Here is a 23,002-nt window from a genome sequence, read left to right on the forward strand (position 1 = left end):
GCATTTGAAAACTGGAAGCAAACACAATTAAAAATAAATAAATCCTGACATGTACTGATATGCAGCTAGGTGCATGTTAGGTGCACATTTGTTGCTTTAAATGATGTACAAGTTCTGCCAGCAAAACTAACAAGCTGATTATCTCTGGACTCCTAAATTATGGCTACACAGGGATTTTAAAAAAAAACCTCTTAGCTTGTCTGGGTCAGCTGACTCAGGCTCAGGGCTAAACAAAAATTGGTGTGTAGATGTTCAGGCTTGAGGGTCCCAGATCTCTGGCTCCAGCCCAAGCCTGAATGTCTACACAGCAATTTTTAAAGCCTTGCAAGCCCAAGCCAGCTGACTCGGGCCAGCCGTGGCTGTGCCATGGGTCTTTTAGCCCTGAGTAGACATACTCGGAGTAGTCCTCTCTTAAAACCTAACACCTGCTCACTCCAAACAAAAGCTCAAAGAAATGCACCTTGCATTAATACATAGAAATTTCCTCACTTGAATGCTTGATTTGCCACAAAATACTGAATGGTGGTATTTTCAAAAGCACCTAAATAATTTAGGAGTACAAAGTAAATGGAACTTACGCTTTTAACCCTCTTGAGTCTTCTGAATGGTCATTCCTATAATGTTAATTTGACTATGTTTTCCATGTGTTTTCTATTCGTCTTCCTCTTGTTAAATGTGAACTGTAACTTACTCTGGGTTATTCATTCTAGCACACTGCATATTTTGTATATTTTATATTGTGAATTGCCATTTCCAGAGAAATTTTGAATTTCCCATCTTGAAGGCTTTAAAATGAAGCATTCAATTGTTTCATTGATGTTATCTTACTCTTGTAATGGGGGCGGGGGTGAAGTGGTTGGTGCTACAGTGTAAAATGAACCTGCCACAACAGGGTTTCAGTTGGGCACTGAGGCAGGTCAGTCTGTGTACAAAACAGTAAAGTGCAGCTTCCTTTCAGCCGCAGTGTTCAAACATAGCGAAGAGTGCCTCTTGTATCTTCAGCTCTCCGTAGTCTAGGACAGAGCTGCCTGCAGGTCAGAATAAAGGCATGAAACATGTTAGACCTGGTTGCAGCCTCCCAGCTTTTTCTTCCCTGCAAGATTTATAGTCTTCTACCTAGCCATGGCACTCTGTGGAATGAGGTGTTTGTTTGCCAATTAGTAAGGCAGCCAGAGCTGCTTCTGACAAACTTGACCGCTGGTAGCTGTAGGTCTTCTGTCTCAGACAGGATTTTAACCCCCTGTTTGCCAGGTAATATGCATGTTAAATTCCCAGTCTCATTCTAAAAACATTCAAACATCCTGCTATTTGATAACATCATTAGACATGTGGTGTGTATGAGATGGCATTCAGCAGGAGAGAACTGATGATGGTTTGAGATCTGTCCAGTTGAGATCTCTATAAGAATTGGTGCTCAGGCTAATGCTCCCCTGCCTTAAAAGTGCAGGGGTTATTGGAGGGAAGTTCTGAGAAACATTCTCAACTTAGGAGCTTGCATGTGGGCATGTGCACACACCGATGAGGTCTGGTCCATCTGAGCCTGGATTTGTTAACTTTCCAGGCACACTGAAGCATTTAATTTTTAGCATTGAGGAGGGCATACCTGAGGTTATTACGAGTAAATACAAAAAGCTCACTGGATGTATTTATATTTTTATAATCTTGTAAAGTGCACAGACCTTGAAGAGTTTAGTAAAGTGAAATTTTCAGGAATTAAGTAACTTCTGCTGTGTTGCGTAATACATCCCTCTCCTGCCCCCCATCACTAAGGTTTTTCCCAAACTTTCGTGCCAGTAGTGTAGGAGGGTTTGACATCTTTCAGTGTGAAGAAATTGACAGTCTTCACTGATAACGGTGAACAGAATAGATACTATATGTAAGACACTATTGGGTTTCTAGACTGTTCACAACACACAAGCAGAGGTTTCTAGCTGAAGAACTTTAACACCATTGCTGTTTAGAGAGACAAATTGGAACTGTATAATGGCTTTTGCAGATGTATGTTAATGTTGTGCTGTATGTTACAAATGGTGACTGGTTTTAGTTTTTATTACCTTGTTTTTATGTTGTGATCATATAGAAAAGTGAAAAAATAACAGCATTATTAAAAATGAAACTCAGCTCCACTTCACTGCATCCATCAGAACAGCTGAAATCTTATCGTTTTCTGACTGGGAAATGTAATTTAATTTTTTTCATATTTTTTTAAGATGTGCTTATCAAACTTCTCATCTAAGAGTTTTTCCAAAACTGTGCCCTGCACAATCCTGTGTGCTCACAATCTTTTAAATTGTGCCATGGAAGTATTTCCTCATAATTCTGCAACCAGTATTACAGAAGAGGGAGTAGATCAAATATCTGATTTAAAACTAGCTTTCTGTTGCCATGTCAAAACATGTTTGTTATACCTCCATCGGGTTACTGACACACGTTAGCTAGCGGACCATTTTGACATTGAATAGAAGATTTCAGATGCTTGTATATAAAAGTTGACACTTCTACCGATCTAGTCCGTGAAATGCAATCGGAAGCTGACCTACTTCTTCCATTTCCCTTCCCACCCCCAACTCTGGTTTGTTAAGGAACAGGCATTAAGATATCTATCCTCTTTTTTGTGGGGGAGGACAGGGTAAGCAAGTTCTTGGAATTAATAAATATAAGCAAACCATTGTTGCAGATAACTTGAGGCAAAAAAAGTTATGAAGCATATTTATAGTTATTCTTTTACCGAGAAGATAAAAACTTTCTTGGTGACCTTAATGAAAGTAGAAATAAAATCTACCCTGCTATGAGAAAACTCCAGTAGATAGTTATCCTCAGAATAGTTGTGACTTTTGTAAAGGTCATCAAAAGGGCTTCCATACTTGATTTGCACTGTGTTCCCCCTCCATCCCCCCGGCCCCAATTTTTTAAAATTTTTGGCAGTTTAAATGCTAGGAAACTTAAACATAGCAGTACACACACAATTATTTGAGTCCTGTACCCCTCTCTTCCATATTAAGTACCTTACTATGCTCTCTTCATGATCCAATAAAAATTCATAACTAGCTGCAAAAATTGATGCATTAACACAATCACAGGATGTGAAACTTTTTTGCTGTGGTGTGTGTTTGATTGACCTACTCCACCTGGCAGAAGGGTTATATTAGTACAGACTTTAGTGACTGCTTGCAGTAGACTGAGATGCAATGGTAAGAAGGACCTAGATAAAACACAAGAATTTCTTAGGAAAGTCTGTAGTGGCCAGAGATCATCCCCTGAACCATGATTAAGGTTACAATTTAGTCATGGATCTTTTTAGTAAAAGTATCCTGTCCAGGACTTATACTATAAATATCTCTGACTAAATCTTGGGGGCGGGCGGGGGGTGGGGCAAGGGGCCCGCGCTGAGCAGCGGCCGGTGCGAATGGCCCTGGGAATGCTCCAGCAGCAGCCAGTGTGGCTGGCTGTGGGGCTGCCCGAGAGGCAGCAGGTCGAGCTGTCCCTCACCACACCCCACTCACTGTGGATGTCCTTGGTCAGTGAGGACCAAGGGTTCAGAGGTGCATCTATGTGAGTTCAGCTTCCACCCAGGGAAGAAGGCACCTTGCTTGCTTCACTCTCTGTGCACTTTCTCTGGCCAGCTGCTCCGCCGGCTGGCCACTCACTTGCTGTTCCTGCTGGTTGCCTTCTGCTATCACCTGACTCTGTGACTTCTGCAAGTCAATCTCTTAAGATTCCACCCAGCTCTTAGTGATTGTCAGCTCTTGGGGGAACCTGAGGCAGGCTGGGCAGAAATGCTGTCCCACCCCACAAGTGATTTCAGCTCTAGTAAGCACTTAACAAAAGACTCAAAAGATAGAGCTAAATGGCTAGGCTCCATTAGAACAGTGGGGAGAAACAGGTTAAACCAGATCAGGGACGCTTAGGCAGCATCCACACCTTCTTGCTGAGACACCTGTCCCCACCCCTCTTACTTTCACATGCATTTGAGCCCCTGGCTTAGCAAGGTCTTTTCAGCTGAGGGTGACCTCCTCAATCAGGACAGGATAAGCACCATTATGCTCTCCTTTAGTCATACAATAAAGACAATAACATTGATAACATTTCACTACCCCTGCATTCAGTACTAAAGTGATTTGTAATGCAACACCAGTCAAAGTTGATCACTTTGAGCAACATAGTTCTATCTGCTGAATACCTAGGCAGAGTAGGTGTGTTCATGTAAATACAGCTTGCTCCTGAAGTCTCTCCACCTCCCAGATAGCTGTCAGAGGAGAACTCACTCAGACCCTGCTTACACTAAAAAAAATGAATTGAGTCTCAAACTGGCCCTATAAGGCCCTCCTGCAACTGCGGTAAGAACCTAAGACATCTCCCCTCTGTTTGTTTTATAGCAGCTATGGTTGACTAGGAGAGTATGTGAGTTGGGAAATTTGTTGGTTTAAAGAACCCGATCTTCAGAGATTATTTTTGGTAGGAAGTATCACTTTCAAGTAAAGCAGAGAGTTCCTCTTAAAACAGGGGTCATCAACCAGTAGATCACAGTTGACTGGTCAAATGTGGAACCTCTGACAGTCAATCTCAGTCTAGGGTTGCCAGTCTTCCTGTAGCTAAACCGGGAGATTGGCTGCTAACAGTCTTGTGGAACATTGGGGCTAAGGCAAGTTCCCTGCCTGCCCTGGCTCCACGCCACTCCCAGAAGCGGCTGGCACATTCCTGCGGCCCCTGTGGGGAGAGACAGTTCTCCGCATTCTGCCCTCGTTTGCAGGCACCACCCCTGCAGCTCCTGTTGACAGGGAATGGGGATATATGGCCATTGGGAGCTATGGGGCTGGTGCCTACAGATGGGCAGCACGTGATGCCACCTATCCCCACACCCAGAAGCCGCTTCCAGACATGCCGGCCGCTTCTGAGAGCGGTGCAGGGCCAAGGCAGGCTGAGAGTCTGCCTTAGCCCTGCTGCCTGGGAGCCACCTCAGGTAAGTGGCACCTGCACCTCAAACCCTCCTGTACCCAGCCCTGAACTCCCCCCACGTACGCAGACTCCTTCCCAAAGCCCACATCCCTTCATGCATGCCAACCCCCATCTCAGCCCCTTTCCAGAGCCTGCATCCTGTATCCCAACTCGCTGCCCGAGCCCTGAGTCTGCGCCCAGAGCCTGCACCCCAACCCTCTTCCCCAGTTTCAGCCTGGAGCCTCTCCCTCACTCCAAACCCTTCAGCCCCAGCCCAGAGCCTGCACCCCAACCACCTGCCCCAGCCTACTGAAAGTGAGTGAGGGTGGGGGAGAGTGAGCAATGGAGGGAGAGGGGATGGAGTGAGGGGAATGGGGCCTTGGAGAAGGGGTGGGGCAAGGTGTTTAGGTTTGTATGATTACTGTTATTTCTACATTTTCTTTGAGATGGATCCTGGGTTGCACTTAAATTCAAAAAGTGATCCTGTGCTTAAAAAGGTTGGAGATCCCTGCTCTTAAAACAACCAATTCTTTGTTTTTGCATTTGTTTGTCATTGTATCACCAGTATTGCAACAGTGATTCATTATTTTTTGGACTTTGAGAGTGGGGAGGGAACTTGCTGCTTCATAAGTTTCAATTTCAGCCTCTTCCTCCTTTCTTCAGTCACACTTTAGGTACCCCTCTGTTTCTTCCTATATTTACCTTTCTACTCTCCTGGTTACGCAAGGTTGGAGAGGTGCTTGAGGCAAATCATGTGAAGGCTTTTTCAAGCAGCTTAGCCATACAGGCCAAAATTTTCTAAGTAAAGTACCTAAATAAAAGTGGACTGATACACATTGTCCACCCTGTGCCCCCCATCCCCGCACAAAAAAGGCTTGAGTCCTGGACTGTTACTTTCAGGTTTCTGCTATATGAATGCAATCAAGGTTTTAGTTGTAACTTAATTTTTATACAATTGGGATACTGCCGAGGATAGTCATATAACTCCCATATAGTGCTTTATTTAAAAAAAAATCACACTGGATAAAGTAGGGAGCGTGCTAATGCCTTTCCTCATTTCTTGACTAGAAATTCACAAACTAAATTAAAAATTTAGTAAAATTATGCAAGGACTAATTTTTTAATCTGTATGGGGGAACAAAATCTGTGGTCACCTGTGTTGTCTTTTATGGAAAAACTAAAGATGAATGTAGTTAAGTAGGGAATTTTTATTTTGTCTTGAATACTGAGCATTGTCATTCTTTGTAGTGTCCCCAATTCAGGCAAATCCTTGGGAAGTAATTGCGCACCACCAATCTAAGAAGAGGTTAGCCCATTTTTCATATCGCAGATCTTACTGTATGTGGTTCTTACTACTGGATTTTTGAGTGCCTCCATATCAAACACTTTGCTTTGTTTTGGTGTCATTATACTTTTCAGCTATTACTTGTCAACACATTCACTGGGGAGCATAGTTGAGCAATACTATTTCATTCTGGCCTTGCCAACCCTAAAATGATTTTCTGTGGTGTAGTTAAGCATTTTACTCCACGTGGCATACTTTTGTATTGAACCATTTGAAAAAAGTACAATTTTTTTTTAGAAGATTAATTTTGCTGATGCAACAAAGCCATAACAAGCTGTCACTTGTAACCTGATCCATGTTTAGTGTAAATATAGATATATTTTTAGGATTGACTTATGAGAAGTTGCTTTCCCAAAGTTTGAAATAGTTGTCATGTGACTAAGAAATACAAGAGCTAAAACAATACCTTTTTTCAATATGCACCGTTCTCTAATAAACCTATTTTGGGATTACATTGAGGTAAGTTATTTTGGCTTTTGTGGACATGATACAGTATATGACCTTAGTACTATCAGTTCAAATTTTACTTCTCATCTCAACTAAATTGAGTCAGATAAACTTATTCCTCTCTGACAGACAATGAGATAAACAAACTTAGCAGAGAATTTTCATAGTAGTAGGAAATCCTATATCAAAATTCCAGCTGGTGCAGCAGCTAATTACAGAAAAGGATTGTGAGAGAACTCAGTCCATAAGAATAAGGACATGATCTGGTAGGACGCCTAACGGGTAGTAAAGACAAAAGTTAACATTTGGGTGGTGTTGAACTAATGGCTGTCCTAAACTTCATTAATGCTGTGCAGAGTTTTCATCTCTCCAGGTGCTGTTATCACTCAGTACAACTGCATGTGAAGCCCCACACCCAGCTACAGGGCTGGCTTTAGCAAGTGTTCGGCCTATTTCTTACTCACCCGGCGGCGCTCCGGGTCTTTTGCAGTACTTTGGCAGCGGGTCCTTCACTTGCTCCGGGTCTTCAGCGGCACTCAAGGACCCACTGCCAAAATGCCGCTGAAGACCCGGAGCGAGTGAAGGGCCTGCTGCTGAAATGCAACTGAAGACCCCTCGGAGTGCCGTCGGATGAGTAAAAATTAAAAAGGTGCCGGCGCGGGGCCCAATTCCAGGGAATCAGGCAAATTGGCTTAAAGCTGGCCCTGCCCAGATGCTCCCAGAGCCACTCATGATTCACACTAGGCAAGGTACCAGCCAAATCCCTCCCAGCACTGTACCTCAGGAATATACTGTCTTCCACTGCTCAAGATAGGCAATGTAAATCTATTAACTGGTTCAGCACTTCATCAATGGAAAATAGATATACACCAGCTTTTTTGCAAACCTGAGCAGTTTTGCCACACACTTCATACAAACTCACTGTAAAGATAAACAGTTAAACAAATTTATTGACTACAAGAGATTTTAAGTGATTATAAGTGACAGGCAAAAAGTCAGAGTTAGTTACCAAAATAAAATAAAATATAAGTACGCAGTCTAAACTTTCAACCCTATTAAACTGGGCAACATCTAGATTAAGCAGTTTTTCTCACCCCACTGCATATTGCAGTCCTCAGTATACAGGTCTTGTTCCTTAAACCTGGACAATTTCTTCTGTTGGAGTCTTCAGTCTTCTTCTGAGAGTCTTGGTTGCTTGCAGCGTAGGTGGGGGCAGGAGAAAGGCAAATCATGGGCCTTCTGTGTTCTATTTTATACCCTTAGTCCATGTGCTTAGAAAATACAAGTCCAGGCATGTCTCATGGGCATTGCTGAGTCCCAAGGCAAGCTTGAGCAATTCCCATAGTGTGGTCTCAGGCAGGTGAGTCATTGTATTGTAGCTCCCTTGCTGGACAATGGCAGGTGATGGGTTGTTTTGACACCCTGCCCGGGCGTTGGTTACTTCGGTACTTTTGGGGAGTTACTATCTGGCTGATTCTCCAACTTACAGCATGTTTTAGTGACAACCATACAACACAATTCTCATAATTTCATATGTATTAATGATGTACATATATGGATAGAAAAATAACTTTCAGCAGATCATAACTTTTCTCCGATACCTCACATGGCCTGCTTTATATGCAAGATCACAATTATGTATAAATGAGAAATATGGAGGTTACAGGGCGCTCCCCCAAGGTATAGAATGTCACACACTTACATCTGTATGCACTTGTGCAAAGTGGGAGTAAAACATGACATTGCAGTGAAACATTATGATACTAGCATTTTACACTCACTGTGTGCTCATTTTACACAGGTGTAAATGACTACACATAACAGGTAGTGGAAACTCAAGAACGTGTAGTAGAAATAGTTCTCTTGCTTATCTATTTTATAGAAGGTATTTGAGGGTTGTTTAAAAACTGTACTGCGCTGCAGTGAAGATCACTGATAGCAAATACATTCCAGAAGATTAGCAAATTCTGGCAAATTGTAGGGTGGTGTTTTACAGCCATGGAAAACAAAACAAACAAAAACTACTGGCAATGTTAACTTTTTATGGAGGTGGCTTTTGAGCTGCTGCAGAAGTAATCCATGTTTTGTCAATGTAGTGCCAGCCCAAGAAACCCTGGAAACAGAAAATCTGTTGAACTTTAAAATTAAGTATCCGAAATTATTTGAATCAGGCTTTAAATACTATTTGAAGAATAATTTGAGCCTTCTTCCAATATGGGACATAAAACTTTAACTCTGAGAAGTGCACGAGTTCCAGAAACACTCTTCCATTAGCTAAGATGGGTTAGCAAAGTAGCCATTCTGCATGGTGATCTCAGAAAGGCTTGCATACAGGCCTACATCAAAGCAGCTAATAGTGTTAACAAATTATAGGAAGTGAGTTGCTGCTTCACCTCCTGGAGCAGGTTTGAAGAACAAAAGGGAGACAGGTAAGGTTTAAATAAAAATATTGTTAAATCCAAAGCTTCAGGATAAGATGCCATGCATTTTTTTAGGTTTTAATGAATTAAAACTGTGTGTAATTAGCCTCTCTGCCAAATATATTCAGTAGAGCAAATGTTTTAAGTAACATAGGACTTTCATTTGTGTAAGGCAGATATGCATTCCCTCTAAAAATCATAAAAACCTGTCTAGCACTTTCTGTATAGTTTTATATTTAAACAGGTTTTCTGCCTCCCAGTTTAATCAAGGAGGGGTTGTTTTGGGAGAAGGCTGTGTTGGAAAAATCTTTGATGTTCACTGATGGCCTGACTTTGAGATGTGCTGAGCAACCTCAGTTCCCACTCAAGTAAATGGGAAGTGAAGATGCTTAGAGCTTTTGAAAATCAGGTCTTTTTAATCACTCTGGTGTTGTTCAGTAGCTTCATCTATGAATAGTCATATCTTTTTTATTCCTTAACTGTTATGCCACATTCCTTATTCTGGTAAATCTGCCTTTTATTCATATAATTTCTTTGTAATTCAGTAATATTTCAAGCTCACTCATGCTACTACAGGCTGGGGATTTGGGGTAAGGAAGCAGTAGATTATATATATAATCATTCAATTGTTACTCCTGCCTTTTGCCGTTAAAATTCTAACTAGCAGCTGAGAGAATTGTGATTACTGTTCTCCTCCTGAAATCCTCTTACTGATTCTTGGATACCTGAAATGAAACATACGCCATCATTTTGGAGAACCCACCCCTAAACTTTCATAGTATAGTGTGACCTCATCTTAAGTAGATTTTCGAGTGGCTAACCTTCCTTCCCATATTTTAAGTGCATGGGTCACCACCCCCTCTGCTTTACAATGAATAACACCCCAGGGGTAGCTACAGCAGTTGCTTACCTGGAAGAGTAATAGTAGGAAAATATATATTTTTAGCTGTCTTTTGATGTGATGTAGCAGCTGGAGATAAGGAGAGCCAGCATCAAGTGATCAGCTAGCTCTTCAGGCCACCAAATGCTTCTGCTGACCAGAACTTGGAAACCACTGCTTTTAGATGTGAGACCAAATATATAGCAACATTTTCCACAACGTCTATACAAATATGTCCATAGCTTCAGCAGCCTCAAGGATCCAGATGCTTCTCATCTTGATCTGTTTAAAAAGATCCATTTTGGGATCTTCTGCAAAATCCTGTCTCTCCGCAAGTATTAACAGACTTAAAAAAGGAAAAGCCTTCAAGGTTTTTGTTTGGTATGATAAATTGTCTGAACATAAGCCATTGCATATATAAATTAAATATACTTTATTGTAAAGTCTCTTGATAGTCAGGTGTCAAATCTTAAATTTCTAGGTAAAGATATATATCTTAACTTACTAAAAATATCGTTTAACTGTCTTTCTTTTTATAGTAATCATGTTATCCGCAGCTTGGGAAAGGGGTCCAGAACATACATGGTGAGATACAGTCTCAAGACAGGACATAGTGGTTCATGTCTTTTCTGAGTAAGAATAGTGTCCATTATATTTAACACCACTTCGGCCTGGTCTATGCTTTGAGTTTATATCGAATTTAGCAGCATTAAATTGCATTAACCCTCCACCCGTCCACACAATTAAGCCCTTTATATCGATATAGAAGGGCTCTTAATACCGATATTCGTACTCCTCCCCGACAAGGGAAGTAGCGCTGAAATCAGTATTACCATTTCGGATTAGGGTTAGTTTGGCCGCAATTTGATGGTATTGGCCTCTGGGAGCTATCCCACAGTGCACCATTGTGATAACTCTGGACAGCAATCTGAATTTGGATGCACTGGCCAGGCAGACAGGAAAAGTCCCGCGAACTTTTGAATTTCATTTCCTGTTTGCCCAGCATGGAGTGCCGATCAACACAGGTGACCATGCAGTCCCAGAATCAAAAAAGAGCTGTAGCATGGACCGTACGTGAGATACTGAATCTGATCTCTGTATGGGGAGATGAATCTGTTCTATCACAACTCTGTTCCAATAGACGAAATGCCAAAGAACTTGAAAAAATCTCCAAGGCAATGATAGACAGAGGCCACAATAGGGACTCAACACAGTGCTGCGTGACGGAGCTGAGACAAGTGTAACGGAAAGCCAGAGAATCAAATGGATGCTCATGGAGGGAGGGAGTGGGGACTGAGGACTCTAGCTATCCCACAGTTCCCAAACTCTCCGAAAACAATTTGCATTCGTGACTGAGCTTACAAAGCCTGAAGGGTCAAAAACATTGTTGCAGGTGGTTCAGGGTATATGTTGTCAGCCACCCACCCCGTGAAGGAAAAGGGAAAAAAATCGTTTCTCACCTTTTTTCAATGTCATCGTATGTTTACTGGATGCTGCTGGCAGACGCGGTGCTGCAGTGTTATACAGCAGCATCCCCTTCCCTTCCCTTCCTGATGGCAGACGGTGCAATATGACTGGTATCCGTCAACATCATCCCATGACTGCTTCTGGCTGGCCTCAATGAGGTCAGCCGAGGGTGCCTGGGCAAAAATGGGAATGACTCCTGGTCATTCCCTTCTTTAAGCTTTGTCTAATGGAGATTCAGTCCTGCCTGGAATATTATAGCAGCTGGAGGCTGCCTTCCCCCCTCCCCCCCTTTATCTCTGCTTGCAGAGGCAATAAAGTCAGTGTTTTTTCTTATTCATGCATTCTTTATTACTTCGTCACACAAATGGGGGGATAACTGCCACGGTAGCCCAGGAGGGGTAGGGGAGGAGGGAAGCAATGGGTGGAGTTGTTGCAGGGGCACCCCCTAGAATGGCATGCAGCTCATCATTTCTGCGGGATGTCTGGGGCTCTGACCCGGAACGACTGTTTGTCTCTCTGGTACTTTAGTAGGCTTGCCTGATATTCTAGGTAGGACTGACTCTCCATTAGACAAAACTTAAAGAAGGGAATGACCGAGGCCAGCCAGGAGCACCCATGACAGCAGCAGACGGTACAATGTGACTGGTAACTGTCTCTGCTAACTTGCAAAGGCAAGGGATGCTGCTGTGTAGCGCTGCAGTACCGTGTCTGCCAGCAGCATTCAGGAGACATACGGTGACAGTGAAAAAAGGCTAAATGGGCTCCATGGTTGCCGTACTATGGCGTCTGCTAGGACAATCCAGGGAAAAGGGCATGAAATGATTGCTGTTGCTTTTACGGAGGGAGGATTGACTGACTACATTTACCCAGAATCACCCGCGACACTGTTTTTGCCCCATCAGGCACTGGGATCTCAACCCAGAATTCCAATGAGCGGGGAAGACTGTGGGATAGCTACCCACAGCGCAACACTCTGGAAATCGATGCTAGCCTCCATGCATGGACGCATACTGCCGAATTAATGTGCTTGGTGTGGCCGTGTGCACTCGACTTTATACAATCTGTTTCCAAAAACTGGTTTCTGTAAAATCAGAATAATCCTGTAGTGTAGACATACCCTTAGAAGCAACTAATCTCTGGACCTAATTCTCAGAGCATCAATTTAAAAGAGTACACTTTCTGCATGCCTGCAGTCACTTCAGGGATAGCTATAGGGGGCAACTTGCAGCCCACATACTGATTACAAGAAATTTCAAACACATCAGACGTATCAATTTTAGTTTACATGACTTAACTAATAGCCTTACAGGAAGTAGAAGAGGTCACTCTCTAGGTTTGTATCGTTTTGAATCCTGGACAACATCCCATATGGTATCTTCGTAAATCAACATGCTTAGAAAATGCAATTCTGAATGCATTGCACCCTCATACAAAATAAATGTTTATGCTTGGCCTGAAGTTAAGGTAAAAAGTCTTGCTGTTTTAAAGGCTTTCCAAAAAGGGACCTATTCCCTCCTCTTTGTGTTTATTCTGTTAAGCTTAAATAAGGGGAGAAGTTTTATAGGATCTTCTTTAGTCCAAAGAGGATGGAGGTTGGCTGTTCTCAGTGGTAGCAGACGACAGAACAAGGAGCAATGGTCTCAAGTTGCAGTGGGGGAGTTCTAGGTTGGATATTAGGAAAAACTATCTCACTCAGAGAGTGGTGAAGCACTGGAATGGGTTACCTAGGGAGGTGCTGGAATTTCCATCCTTAGAGGTTTTTAAGGTCAGGCTTGACAAAGCCCTGGCTGGGATGATTTAGTTGAGGTTGGTTCTGCTTTGAGCGGGGGTTGGACTAGATGACCTCCTGAGGTCTCTTCCAACCCTAATATTCTATGATTCTTAATAAACTCTCTTTATTTTCCTAGCAGCTGCTAAAATTGTCATCTGTGTCTGTAATGATAAACAATAATGTCTCTCCTTTCTCAGTGATCTTTGTTTTCTCTTCTTTTTTTAATCTTATATGCTCTTTTACTACGTTGGATCTTTAGCACTGTGAGTTGCCGAGCATTGTGGACCCAGTGTTCTAGATAGATTGTTGCAGCAATGTCAGGGAGCCTAATAAGTATTAACATTTTAGCTCTAATTTGATTTTTCCAGAATCTCAACTCAATGCTTATATTTTTCTTTTTATGAAGTTGTCTGAAGACTACTGGCTTGCTCTTTTTATTCTTTCTCAAGATGTTTTAGCAGAAGCTTCTGTTGCTTGGGGCTCCCACAGCAACCAGTAGGGTGCTCCAAGTTTGTTACTCTAGAACTGTGACACAAGGTTAAACTATACATTTGATCCCTGACTTAATGTCTCTGTGAGCAACTCTTTCAAGTGAGAGGCCCACACCTGCACTTCTCTGAGGAGAATCCCTTGACTCATCCCATTCTTAAACTGGGTCTCCAGGCACAAACACCCCTGTTTACCAATCTTGTTACCTAGTGGGTCCAATTGGATTTGGCTCCTGCTAAAGACTTCCCTCAGGGAGCTGTGAACAGTATCAAAATGCAGTGGCAGAGAGTGGTTTGTTTGGTAAATTCCTATAGATTATTATTATTTTTTAATCAGAGAGAGAGAGAGAGATGTTAAAAAAACAAGCCTAAATACCCATTGTCTTAGCTAAGTTTAGCATTGTCCTCAAAACTTAAGTAGGCCCAGCTTAGCCTTTGTATAACAACTTCCCCTCCTTGCTCCCCAAACCCCCAATTCTCTTGTGGACCAATTTAGCCTTTCTCTGCAGACCTGGTGTCTGTGTCTCAAGGCTGCTATTTCTAGGACCTGGTCTACACTACACAGTTATTTCACTGTAAAGCAGCTTATCTCGACCTAATTACATCCGAGTTTACGCTACAGTCTTTTTTTGTGTAAGTGCCCTACTACACAAACATAACTCCACATCCACAAGAGGCTTACGTCCGTGTAGTTGGGGCCACTGGCGGGGAGCAGTAGGCAGCCCAAGCCAAGGAGAGTAATGTGGACATGCACTACCTGTCAGTCGACCTAATATAGGTCAACTTAAGTTTTTAGTGTAGACATACCCTAACAATTCTCAAGTCTTTGTTCCCACTTTCTTCCACCTTGATTCCTCCTTTCCTTGGAGTTACCAGAGAGACTTGATACTTGTATTATCTTTTGAATAAAGCCATTGTCTTTCTGCCCAGTGTGGCAGAAATTAACTCTTTGGTAGCAAACAATACAATAGCAATCAAACTAAATGAACATGTGATTCATTAAAATATTCCAGGCAGCTCCCATGTTCTTTGTGCCATGATTCTAGGTTATCAAATTTGGCTTTTAAAACAGCAACTGCAGTGTGAATGCTGCTAATATTTGTATTTTTGACAATGTTTTGAAAAATGGGTGGCTGTGTCCTCTTGCTCAATCTGCAGAGCTGGTTCTGTATAATGCTACAGGTAAAAACAGAAGTTCCATGGTCTTTCCCCTTGTTTTTGCTTTTGTTTTTTTAAATAATCACTGAGAAATGCTGGGTTTTTTTAGGCATTTCATAGTTGAGGCTTTGCTTAAGAGTTAACTTCTAACTAACTACAAGTTTTTGTGAGTATCTTACTGCTTCTCCTGGGAATTGACTCTTGTCAGCTTTGTATTACTATCAAAACTTTGAATTTTGATGTCTGAGTTCTCACGTCTGTTAAATACAGCTCGAAACTTTCTGTACCATGGCCTGACTTTTCAGCTTAGTTTGTGAATCTTAACTGTTTTTGCAGAGAGGGCCACTGCTCTTTCAGGGATGGAAAGTGTGTGTTTGCATGATTTCATAACTGCTCTGCTGGAGTCTACTCAGTGGCTTTATCCTTAATTTTTCATCATTTGTTTTGCTACAGTTTCTTGGAAACTCTCTCAGGGAGACGGTTACCTAATATATGACACTCAAAATGAAGACTTGGAAACTTTAAATATACTGTAATTAAAAAATGTAAATAACAAACTTTAGGTTCGAATACACATTTAACTTCTGCAGTAGTGGCTTTATATAGTTCTTTCATGGTTTTCTATATGCATGTTTAAGTATCCATCAAATATAAATACCAAATGGAAAACTTACCATTATGTTTCCTCCATTAATGCTTTTGTGGGCTTTTGGCTATTTTGTGGCAAGGTGGGGGGTCTTTTTGTAAGGTGAGATGTTGTTATTTATTATATATCTTTTTGGAAACAAGTCACTTGTGCTTGACTGCATTCTTTTCTATACTTGTTTCCTAATATGTGAATACTGCAACACATATAGCACCACAGAACTATGCAGGCACTATAATTTTCCTAACTTTCAGCTAACTGTATCTTCTCTATACCTCTAACTTACTCATTTGAATGTTTTTGTTCTATTAATTGAATAGGTATCTTTTTTTTTAATTTTTATTTCTTTTTGATTAAAATCTCTTCATCCCCTCTTTGAATTTAGGTAACATAATCCATGGATCAAGTGGGAAAGATGTGGAACAACTTCAAATACAGATGCCAGAATCTCTTCAGTCATGAAGGTGGAAACCGAAATGAAAACATAGATGTAGACTCCACTCGATGTTCATCTATTAAAGACAGAAGTATCCATGTACCCGATTTGGCTCTGCAGCAACCAAGCAGCCCTTTAAGAGAGAACATTGCCTTACAACTGGGTTTAAGTCCTTCGAAGAATTCAGTGAGGAGAAATCAGAATTGTGTCACTGACATCCCTCAGATTGTCGAAATAAGCATTGAGAAAGATAATGACTCGTCTGTGGCCACAGGAACGAGACTTGCACAAAGGGATTCCTACTCTCGGCATGCTCCTTGGGGTGGGAAGAAGAAACATTCCTGTTCTACGAAAACCCAAAGCTCCTTGGATAACGATAAAAGATTTGGTCGAACACGAAGCGGCTTGCAAAGGCGGGAGCGAAGATACGGTGTGAGCTCTGTTCATGATATGGACAGCGTATCAAACAGGACTGTAGGTAGCCGTACTCTGCGACAGCGGCTTCACGATACCGTTGGGTTATGTTTTCCCATGAGAACTTACAGCAAACAGTCCAAACCTCTCTTTTCTAATAAAAGAAAGATTCATCTCTCTGAATTAATGCTTGAGAAATGTCCTTTCCCTGCTGGATCTGATCTTGCCCAAAAGTGGCATCTGATTAAGCAACATACAGCTCCTGTGAGCCCTCATTCAACTTTTTTTGATACATTTGATCCTTCCTTGATTTCTGCAGAAGATGAAGAAGACCGACTTAGAGAGAGACGTAGGCTTAGTATTGAAGAAGGGGTTGATCCCCCTCCTAATGCCCAAATACATACTTTTGAAGCTACAGCACAGGTTAATCCATTATATAAACTGGGACCAAAGTTAGCCCCGGGTATGACTGAGCTGACTGGGGACAATAGCGCAACACTACAGGGAAACTGTGATTCTGAAGAGGACACAACAACCCTCTGCTTGCAGTCACGCAGGCAAAAGCAACGTCAGGTGTCTGGAGAGAGCCATGGCCATATCAGCAGACAAGGGGCTTGGAAAGTACATACTCAGATTGATTACATACACTGCCTTGTGCCAGACTTACTTCAAATAACCGGTAACCCATGTTATTGGGGTGTGATGGACCGTTATGAGGCAGAGGCACTTCTGGAAGGCAAACCCGAAGGCACTTTTTTGCTCAGGGATTCTGCACAAGAGGATTACCTCTTCTCTGTGAGCTTCCGTCGTTACAACAGATCCCTCCATGCACGTATTGAGCAATGGAATCACAATTTTAGTTTTGATGCTCATGATCCCTGTGTATTTCACTCCTCCACTGTTACAGGACTTCTAGAACACTATAAAGACCCTAGTTCTTGCATGTTTTTTGAACCATTACTTACTGTATCTCTGAACAGGACTTTTCCTTTTAGTCTGCAGTATATCTGCCGGGCAGTAATCTGCAGGTGCACTACGTATGATGGAATTGATGGCCTCCCTTTACCATCAATGTTGCAAGACTTTCTAAAGGAATATCACTATAAACAAAAAGTCAGGGTGCGATGGTTGGAACGGGAACCTATTAAGACAAAGTGAACAGAATCTAGAGTCCCCAATAGGCTTACTAGGTTATGCATATTTTTTTTTTGTGTGCATTAGTTTAACTCCACAAGCACATCAGCTTTTTTGCAATACTGTATTTAATCTTGATGTTTAGTATTATGTCAGATGCTGTCTGCTGTTACATAAATCAAGTTGTGATGCCTTTTGAAACAATAAGCAGAGACAAAGCGATGTGTTTTTCATTGTCGTATGTAAAAATCATTTGCTAACTTCTAAATGTTTTCCTTTTCCTTTTTTTGTAGCTGTAGTAATTGGGTGAAGCAACTATGGGGCATTCCATCTAATGCTAAAAAACAAAAGTTAATTTTTTATTGGTTGAACATTTTAATTGATTTGAGTAGTGTTAAAAATTTTCAACAAAATCTTTCTTCCTTTTGAAAAGTTTAATTATTCTTTTCAAACAAGTTTCCAAATGTTAATAAATAAAACATTTCAAAATGCAGTTTTTTAGCAGCATGGGAATCCTGTGTTCCGTTAAGAGTTTTTTGATGCTAAAAATCAATCACAGTTAGTGCACTAGGTTTCCTAAAGATGAGGGCTTGAATATGTCTGATTAGAAGTGGACTTCTGTTTAAAACATTCATGTGTTTAAATGATATTATTAGCAAGATTAATACTATCTTGGACAGACAGTTAAATACCTGCTATTTGAAATCTTTTAAAAAATGAAAACTTGCTTACATTTCATCATTGCCATTAGTTAACCAGTCTGTAAACTTTGCTAAAAACTAAATATAAGAATTTAGTGACCTGACAACTATCTGTCACAGTTGCAAATGATGGTGAGAAATGTTAATTTAAAACACTATTTAACATTGTTTATGCTGAAAGTGTTCATAGCTGAATTATAACTTAAAAACCGTTTCTTAAAAAAAAGACTAATCTGCACTAAATAGCACATTTCAAAGGTACTATTATTTTTATTCGTAAATAACATTTTTCCATTTAGCACCTTTTTGTGATATTTAGAATATGTGCTGATAGCATTCGAACAAACTACTTGGAATTGAAATTCTAAGATTGATTCCATTATTTAATATTGGACGGAAGTTTCCAATATTAAATAAGTGAATCAAACTTATTTAATCAAATAGTTTCCAACTGTTCTGTCCTTGACATTTTTGCACTAAAATTGTGTTGGAATCTCCAGTCACCTTTTTAAATGTGTTTTTGTACCACTTAAGTGCTCCCTAGTTTCTTTATCAGGTGCTACAGTATGTTGTTACTTCTCTATGGCAGTGACTGTGAGAGTTAGGAAACCTTTTGGCTGCAAATACAAGAAAATTTATTCTTGTATGCAACACTAACCCTTCTATCCGTGTATTTTTCTGCTTGCTGTGCCTTGTTATGGCTTTTTTGTGCTAATAAAGTACAGTATGTTCAGTGTTATACTTGTATATCTGTTCTGTTTTATATTTGCATAGCTTCTCTTGTAGCAGTTAACTGCATTTTTTAATAGCCTTTACCTAGTACATATTGTAGTTGATGCACAAGTATGTGCAATTAAATATTGGTTCATCTTTGACTCTGTTAGGTAACTTTTCAGATTCCTAACAATGTTTCTATAGTCACTGCAAAATAATAGACTGGCTGCAGTTCAAGTATTTACAACATAAAAGATAAGTGATAGAAAAACAAGGTTTTTTTCAGAAGTATTATTGGTCCCCTGTAGTAGTTGCAGATGATGTCTCAGCCAATTATAGCTGATTACTAAATTAACTGAATATTTTGATATTGAGTGCTGCAAATTGACAGTACATCAGTATCACCAAGACCACTTTTTGATAAATGCACATATGTACAAAATGCCCCAACCATATTTTTACCAAAGAATGCTGTCAATGTCTTCATTTCTTCAGCAAAGTTAGGGTGGCGGATGTGATTTCTGTTGCATCAAATATTTATCCCCAACTAAGATTAAACCAAAGTTTTTGAGAACTTCATCTGAACTTGATTAAGTATTGTATGCAGTTATGTTGATGGAGCATAAAAATTGTGTACAAGTAAGTTCATTGTTTTTGTGAATTGACAATGCACATGCAAATAGATAAGTAAATGATAAAACAGTTTTGTAATGACTGGAAGAATGCTACGTAAAATCCTATTGAAAGGAGTTAATTTGAAATACCCAGGAAGTACTTTAACATGTGTTTATGCTTGTGGAAAACTGTTCCCATTATGCATTTTTTGTAGTAGCTAATGTGCTTTCATATGTTAAACTTCAACTGTTAAAATGAAACTTTTGTTTTGAACATGTAAATACTTCTCACTAAGGTTATGTAAGCATGTGTACAAATGTGCTAAGTCACTTACGTTCTGAGTTGTGTGTATCAATGAATATGCAACTTTTGGTTTAAAATCTGCTCTGACTAGCTGCTTACATTAAACAAAAAATCACCAGCATGAAATTGCACCCAAGTGTACCTTCACTGTGTCTCTCTGTATTCCCTCATTTGGATTCCAGATGAGCTTACTTTATAGTTCTTGTAATAATAGAGTTCTAATGTTAAGTCCCATCCAAATTTTGTTCCAAAATAGGGACCTGGTCTTTGCTTTATATCTACTGCAGTCTCTACATGCTGTGAATTTTTAAAACTAACATTGGAAAACTTGTTCTTATGTTTGTGTAAACAGTTGTTAGCGCTACCTGCATGGAGGCGATTTATTGTGCCCCTTCTCTCCCCTCCACCCCGCCCCCTCCAATAAATCATATTAGAGTGAGGGGTTTTTTTAAGTACAGAATGGTTTATTTTATTGGAAATAAATGGCAGAGTTGTTTCCAAACCTGGAGTTTCTAAAACAATCTTCAAAATTAAACTTGATTTTAAGTGTTACAGTAGATTTAACAATTAACTATGCTCTGAAAAGTAGTCATGTTTCAAATTTTTCAGTAACATTGAGTTGCTTTATTTTCATTACAAAGGGGCAAAATATTTGATGCATTGAATGCTACAAAATTAGGCTGACTTTGTAGCTGACAGGTTAAATTAAAACGTAAGGATAAAAGTGCCTGCTTGATCTTTAACTTTCTGGATTTTGTTTTTATAACTTTTTAAAGATGTGCACAATCTACTTCTGTAATATTAAAGAACATCTTTCTTTAGGTTAATAATATGCCCTGGCATAATTTCAGTCCTATTGGGCAGGTATGTATTTGGGCCTCGATTCTGTAAAAAGATCCTTGCCTCTGAGACTAGTTGAAGGATTCATCCATGGGGTTTGCTTCTTAGGATCTTGGCCATAGTTGAAAAAGAACATGATAATGAAACATTAGTGAAAATCTTTGAACATTTAAGAAGAATTCAGAGTGTGTGTAAAATATATTTGTCACACTTTTTCAATTATGTAAATTGCAATACTTTCATTAAAATTAGCATGTCTAACATTTGAGAGCTGGAAATTTTATAGTGAACACCACAATGGTTACATATATAGAATATATAACATTTCTTAGGAAAGATTGTTCCCTCTCTGTTTAGAAACAATGTCTATTAAACAGAAATATATTAGCTGGCCTTCATGTTACACAATGTCAATGGATATGTCTACACTGCAACTAGACACCCACAGCTAGCCTGTGCCAGCCAGCTCACACTGCAGGGCTGTTTCACTGCCGTGTAGACTTCCAGGCTCAGATTGGAGCCAGGTCTTGCAGGGTCCTAGAGCACAGGCTGCAGCCTGAGCCGGGAAGTCCACACAACAGTGAAACAAACCTGCAGCCCATGCCTGAGTCAGTTGGGATCGGCCAGCTGTGGGTGTTCAGTGGATGTGTAGACCTACCCAAAGTGGATAATTGCTTGCCGAATATCATTGCAATCAGAACTTACATGGCAAAAATAGTATTTAAACAATTTTAATTGTTCCGGTGCTTAGATTATGTATAACCTTCAGATTGACTTTCCATGAACTTCTGAAAATAGTCATCTTGTAGAAAATATGGGACAAAGTGCTTCTATCAGAAGAAACTCTTTTTAGAATTTTATTTTTTTTAAAAGAGGACTTGCTTATCATGTTTTGAAATTAATGTGCTTTAAACTCCAGTCATGTATATTTGAAGTGTTCCTATTACATGTTACATAACAGGTAATGTTGCATATTTTTATTGTTTGCTGCATTAAGTTTTGAATTAAACATTTCAGTGTTTCCTCCCATTTTTAGCAAATAACTAACGTGTTTACTTGCCATCGTGTCATCTTTTTATTTAAATCGGTGGTCTCCAACCTTTTTACGCCCAGGATCACTTTTTGAATTTAAGGGCAACCTAGTACCTACCCTTCCCTGAGGCTCCAACACACTCATTCCATCGCTCACCCTCACTCACTCTTACCGGGCTGGCGTAAGGGATTGGGGTTTTGGATGGGGTGCTGGCTCTGGGCCAGAGTCGGAGGGTTTGCAGTATGGGAGGGGTTTGGGGTGCAGGAGGGAGTGAGGGGTGCAAACTTCAGGGAGTTTGGGTGCAGGAGGGGGCTCTGGGCTGGGGCAGAGTGTTGGGGTGCAGGAGGGGATACAGGGTGCTGGCTCAGGGGGTGGGGCCGGGTTGGGGAGGTGCTGGCTCTGGGAGGGGAGTCAGGGCTGGGGTTTGGGTGCAGGAGGGGGTTTGAGGTGCTGGCTCTTGTTCCCTGCTTGTACCACGCTGGTCCCAGAAGGCACCAAAGCACCCCTGCAGCTCCCATTGGCACAGCTCCTCATTCCTGGCCAATGGGAGCTGCGGGGCAGGTGCTTGCAGGTAGGAGCAGAGCATGGAGGGAGACTCCTGTCTCCCCACCACCGGGGCCACATTGGCCATTTCTGGGAGTGACGTGGAGCCAAGGCAGACAGGGAGCCTGTCTTAGTAGCAGCCCTGCTGTGCCGCCGGAGATCGCAATTGACTGGTTGGTGACCACTGTTTTTAAATAGTAATTGCCAGTATTTAATAACTTCCTAAAATTTTCTTGAAGTGCTGTAAAGTCCACCATTTGGTTCCACATAGCTAGGGGCTGTATTGCTAGTTGCTGTAATAGAGGCAAATGAAAGATCTAAATGGAGAACTCTTAATAGCGATTTAGACTATATAATGGATGAATAGTGTCAAAGAGCTTGCCAAGTAATCTTCTTTGATTTCAGAAGTAGTTCATCTTTTAGAAGGCCCCACTTGTTTAATCTTACCGTCTGGTGAGAGGAGGAGTTCAAGATAGCACTAAACATCATCCTGATCTGCATGTACATACATCATTAAATCAATATTTTAACTGATTCTGCACCATTTGGGAACAAGCAAAGATTCTGAATGTAGCTTCATGAATCAAGATCTTCTTGGGTGTTTTATCCTCCTTCATGATTCTTATTAAGGATTTGCAGAAAATTTGGGAGCCTTTATCTGATATTAAACCTGCACAACGGGCACAATCCTGTAAGGTTCTGAGTAACTCCT

At 40.8% G+C, this 23,002-nt stretch overlaps 1 protein-coding gene across 2 annotated transcripts in view; it reads left to right on the plus strand.

Moving 5' to 3' along the window:
• SOCS5 (suppressor of cytokine signaling 5) overlaps nt 1-21,743 on the plus strand; it is a 47,156-nt gene extending 25,413 nt beyond the window's left edge. Inside the window, exons 2-3 of one of the 2 annotated variants that reach the window (XM_030557706.1) lie at nt 10,567-10,612; nt 15,943-21,743. In XM_030557706.1, coding sequence (XP_030413566.1) covers nt 15,955-17,565 — 1,611 coding nt within the window. In that variant the 5' untranslated portion in view covers nt 10,567-10,612; nt 15,943-15,954 and the 3' untranslated portion in view covers nt 17,566-21,743. The remainder of the gene's footprint in view (nt 1-10,566; nt 10,613-15,942) is intronic. The other variant, XM_030557705.1, reaches the window with a different exon arrangement.
• Nucleotides 21,744-23,002: the final 1,259 nt, after the last annotated feature.

The sequence above is a fragment of the Gopherus evgoodei genome, chromosome 3 (genome assembly GCF_007399415.2).
Source record: "Gopherus evgoodei ecotype Sinaloan lineage chromosome 3, rGopEvg1_v1.p, whole genome shotgun sequence".
Taxonomy (NCBI): domain Eukaryota; kingdom Metazoa; phylum Chordata; order Testudines; family Testudinidae; genus Gopherus; species Gopherus evgoodei.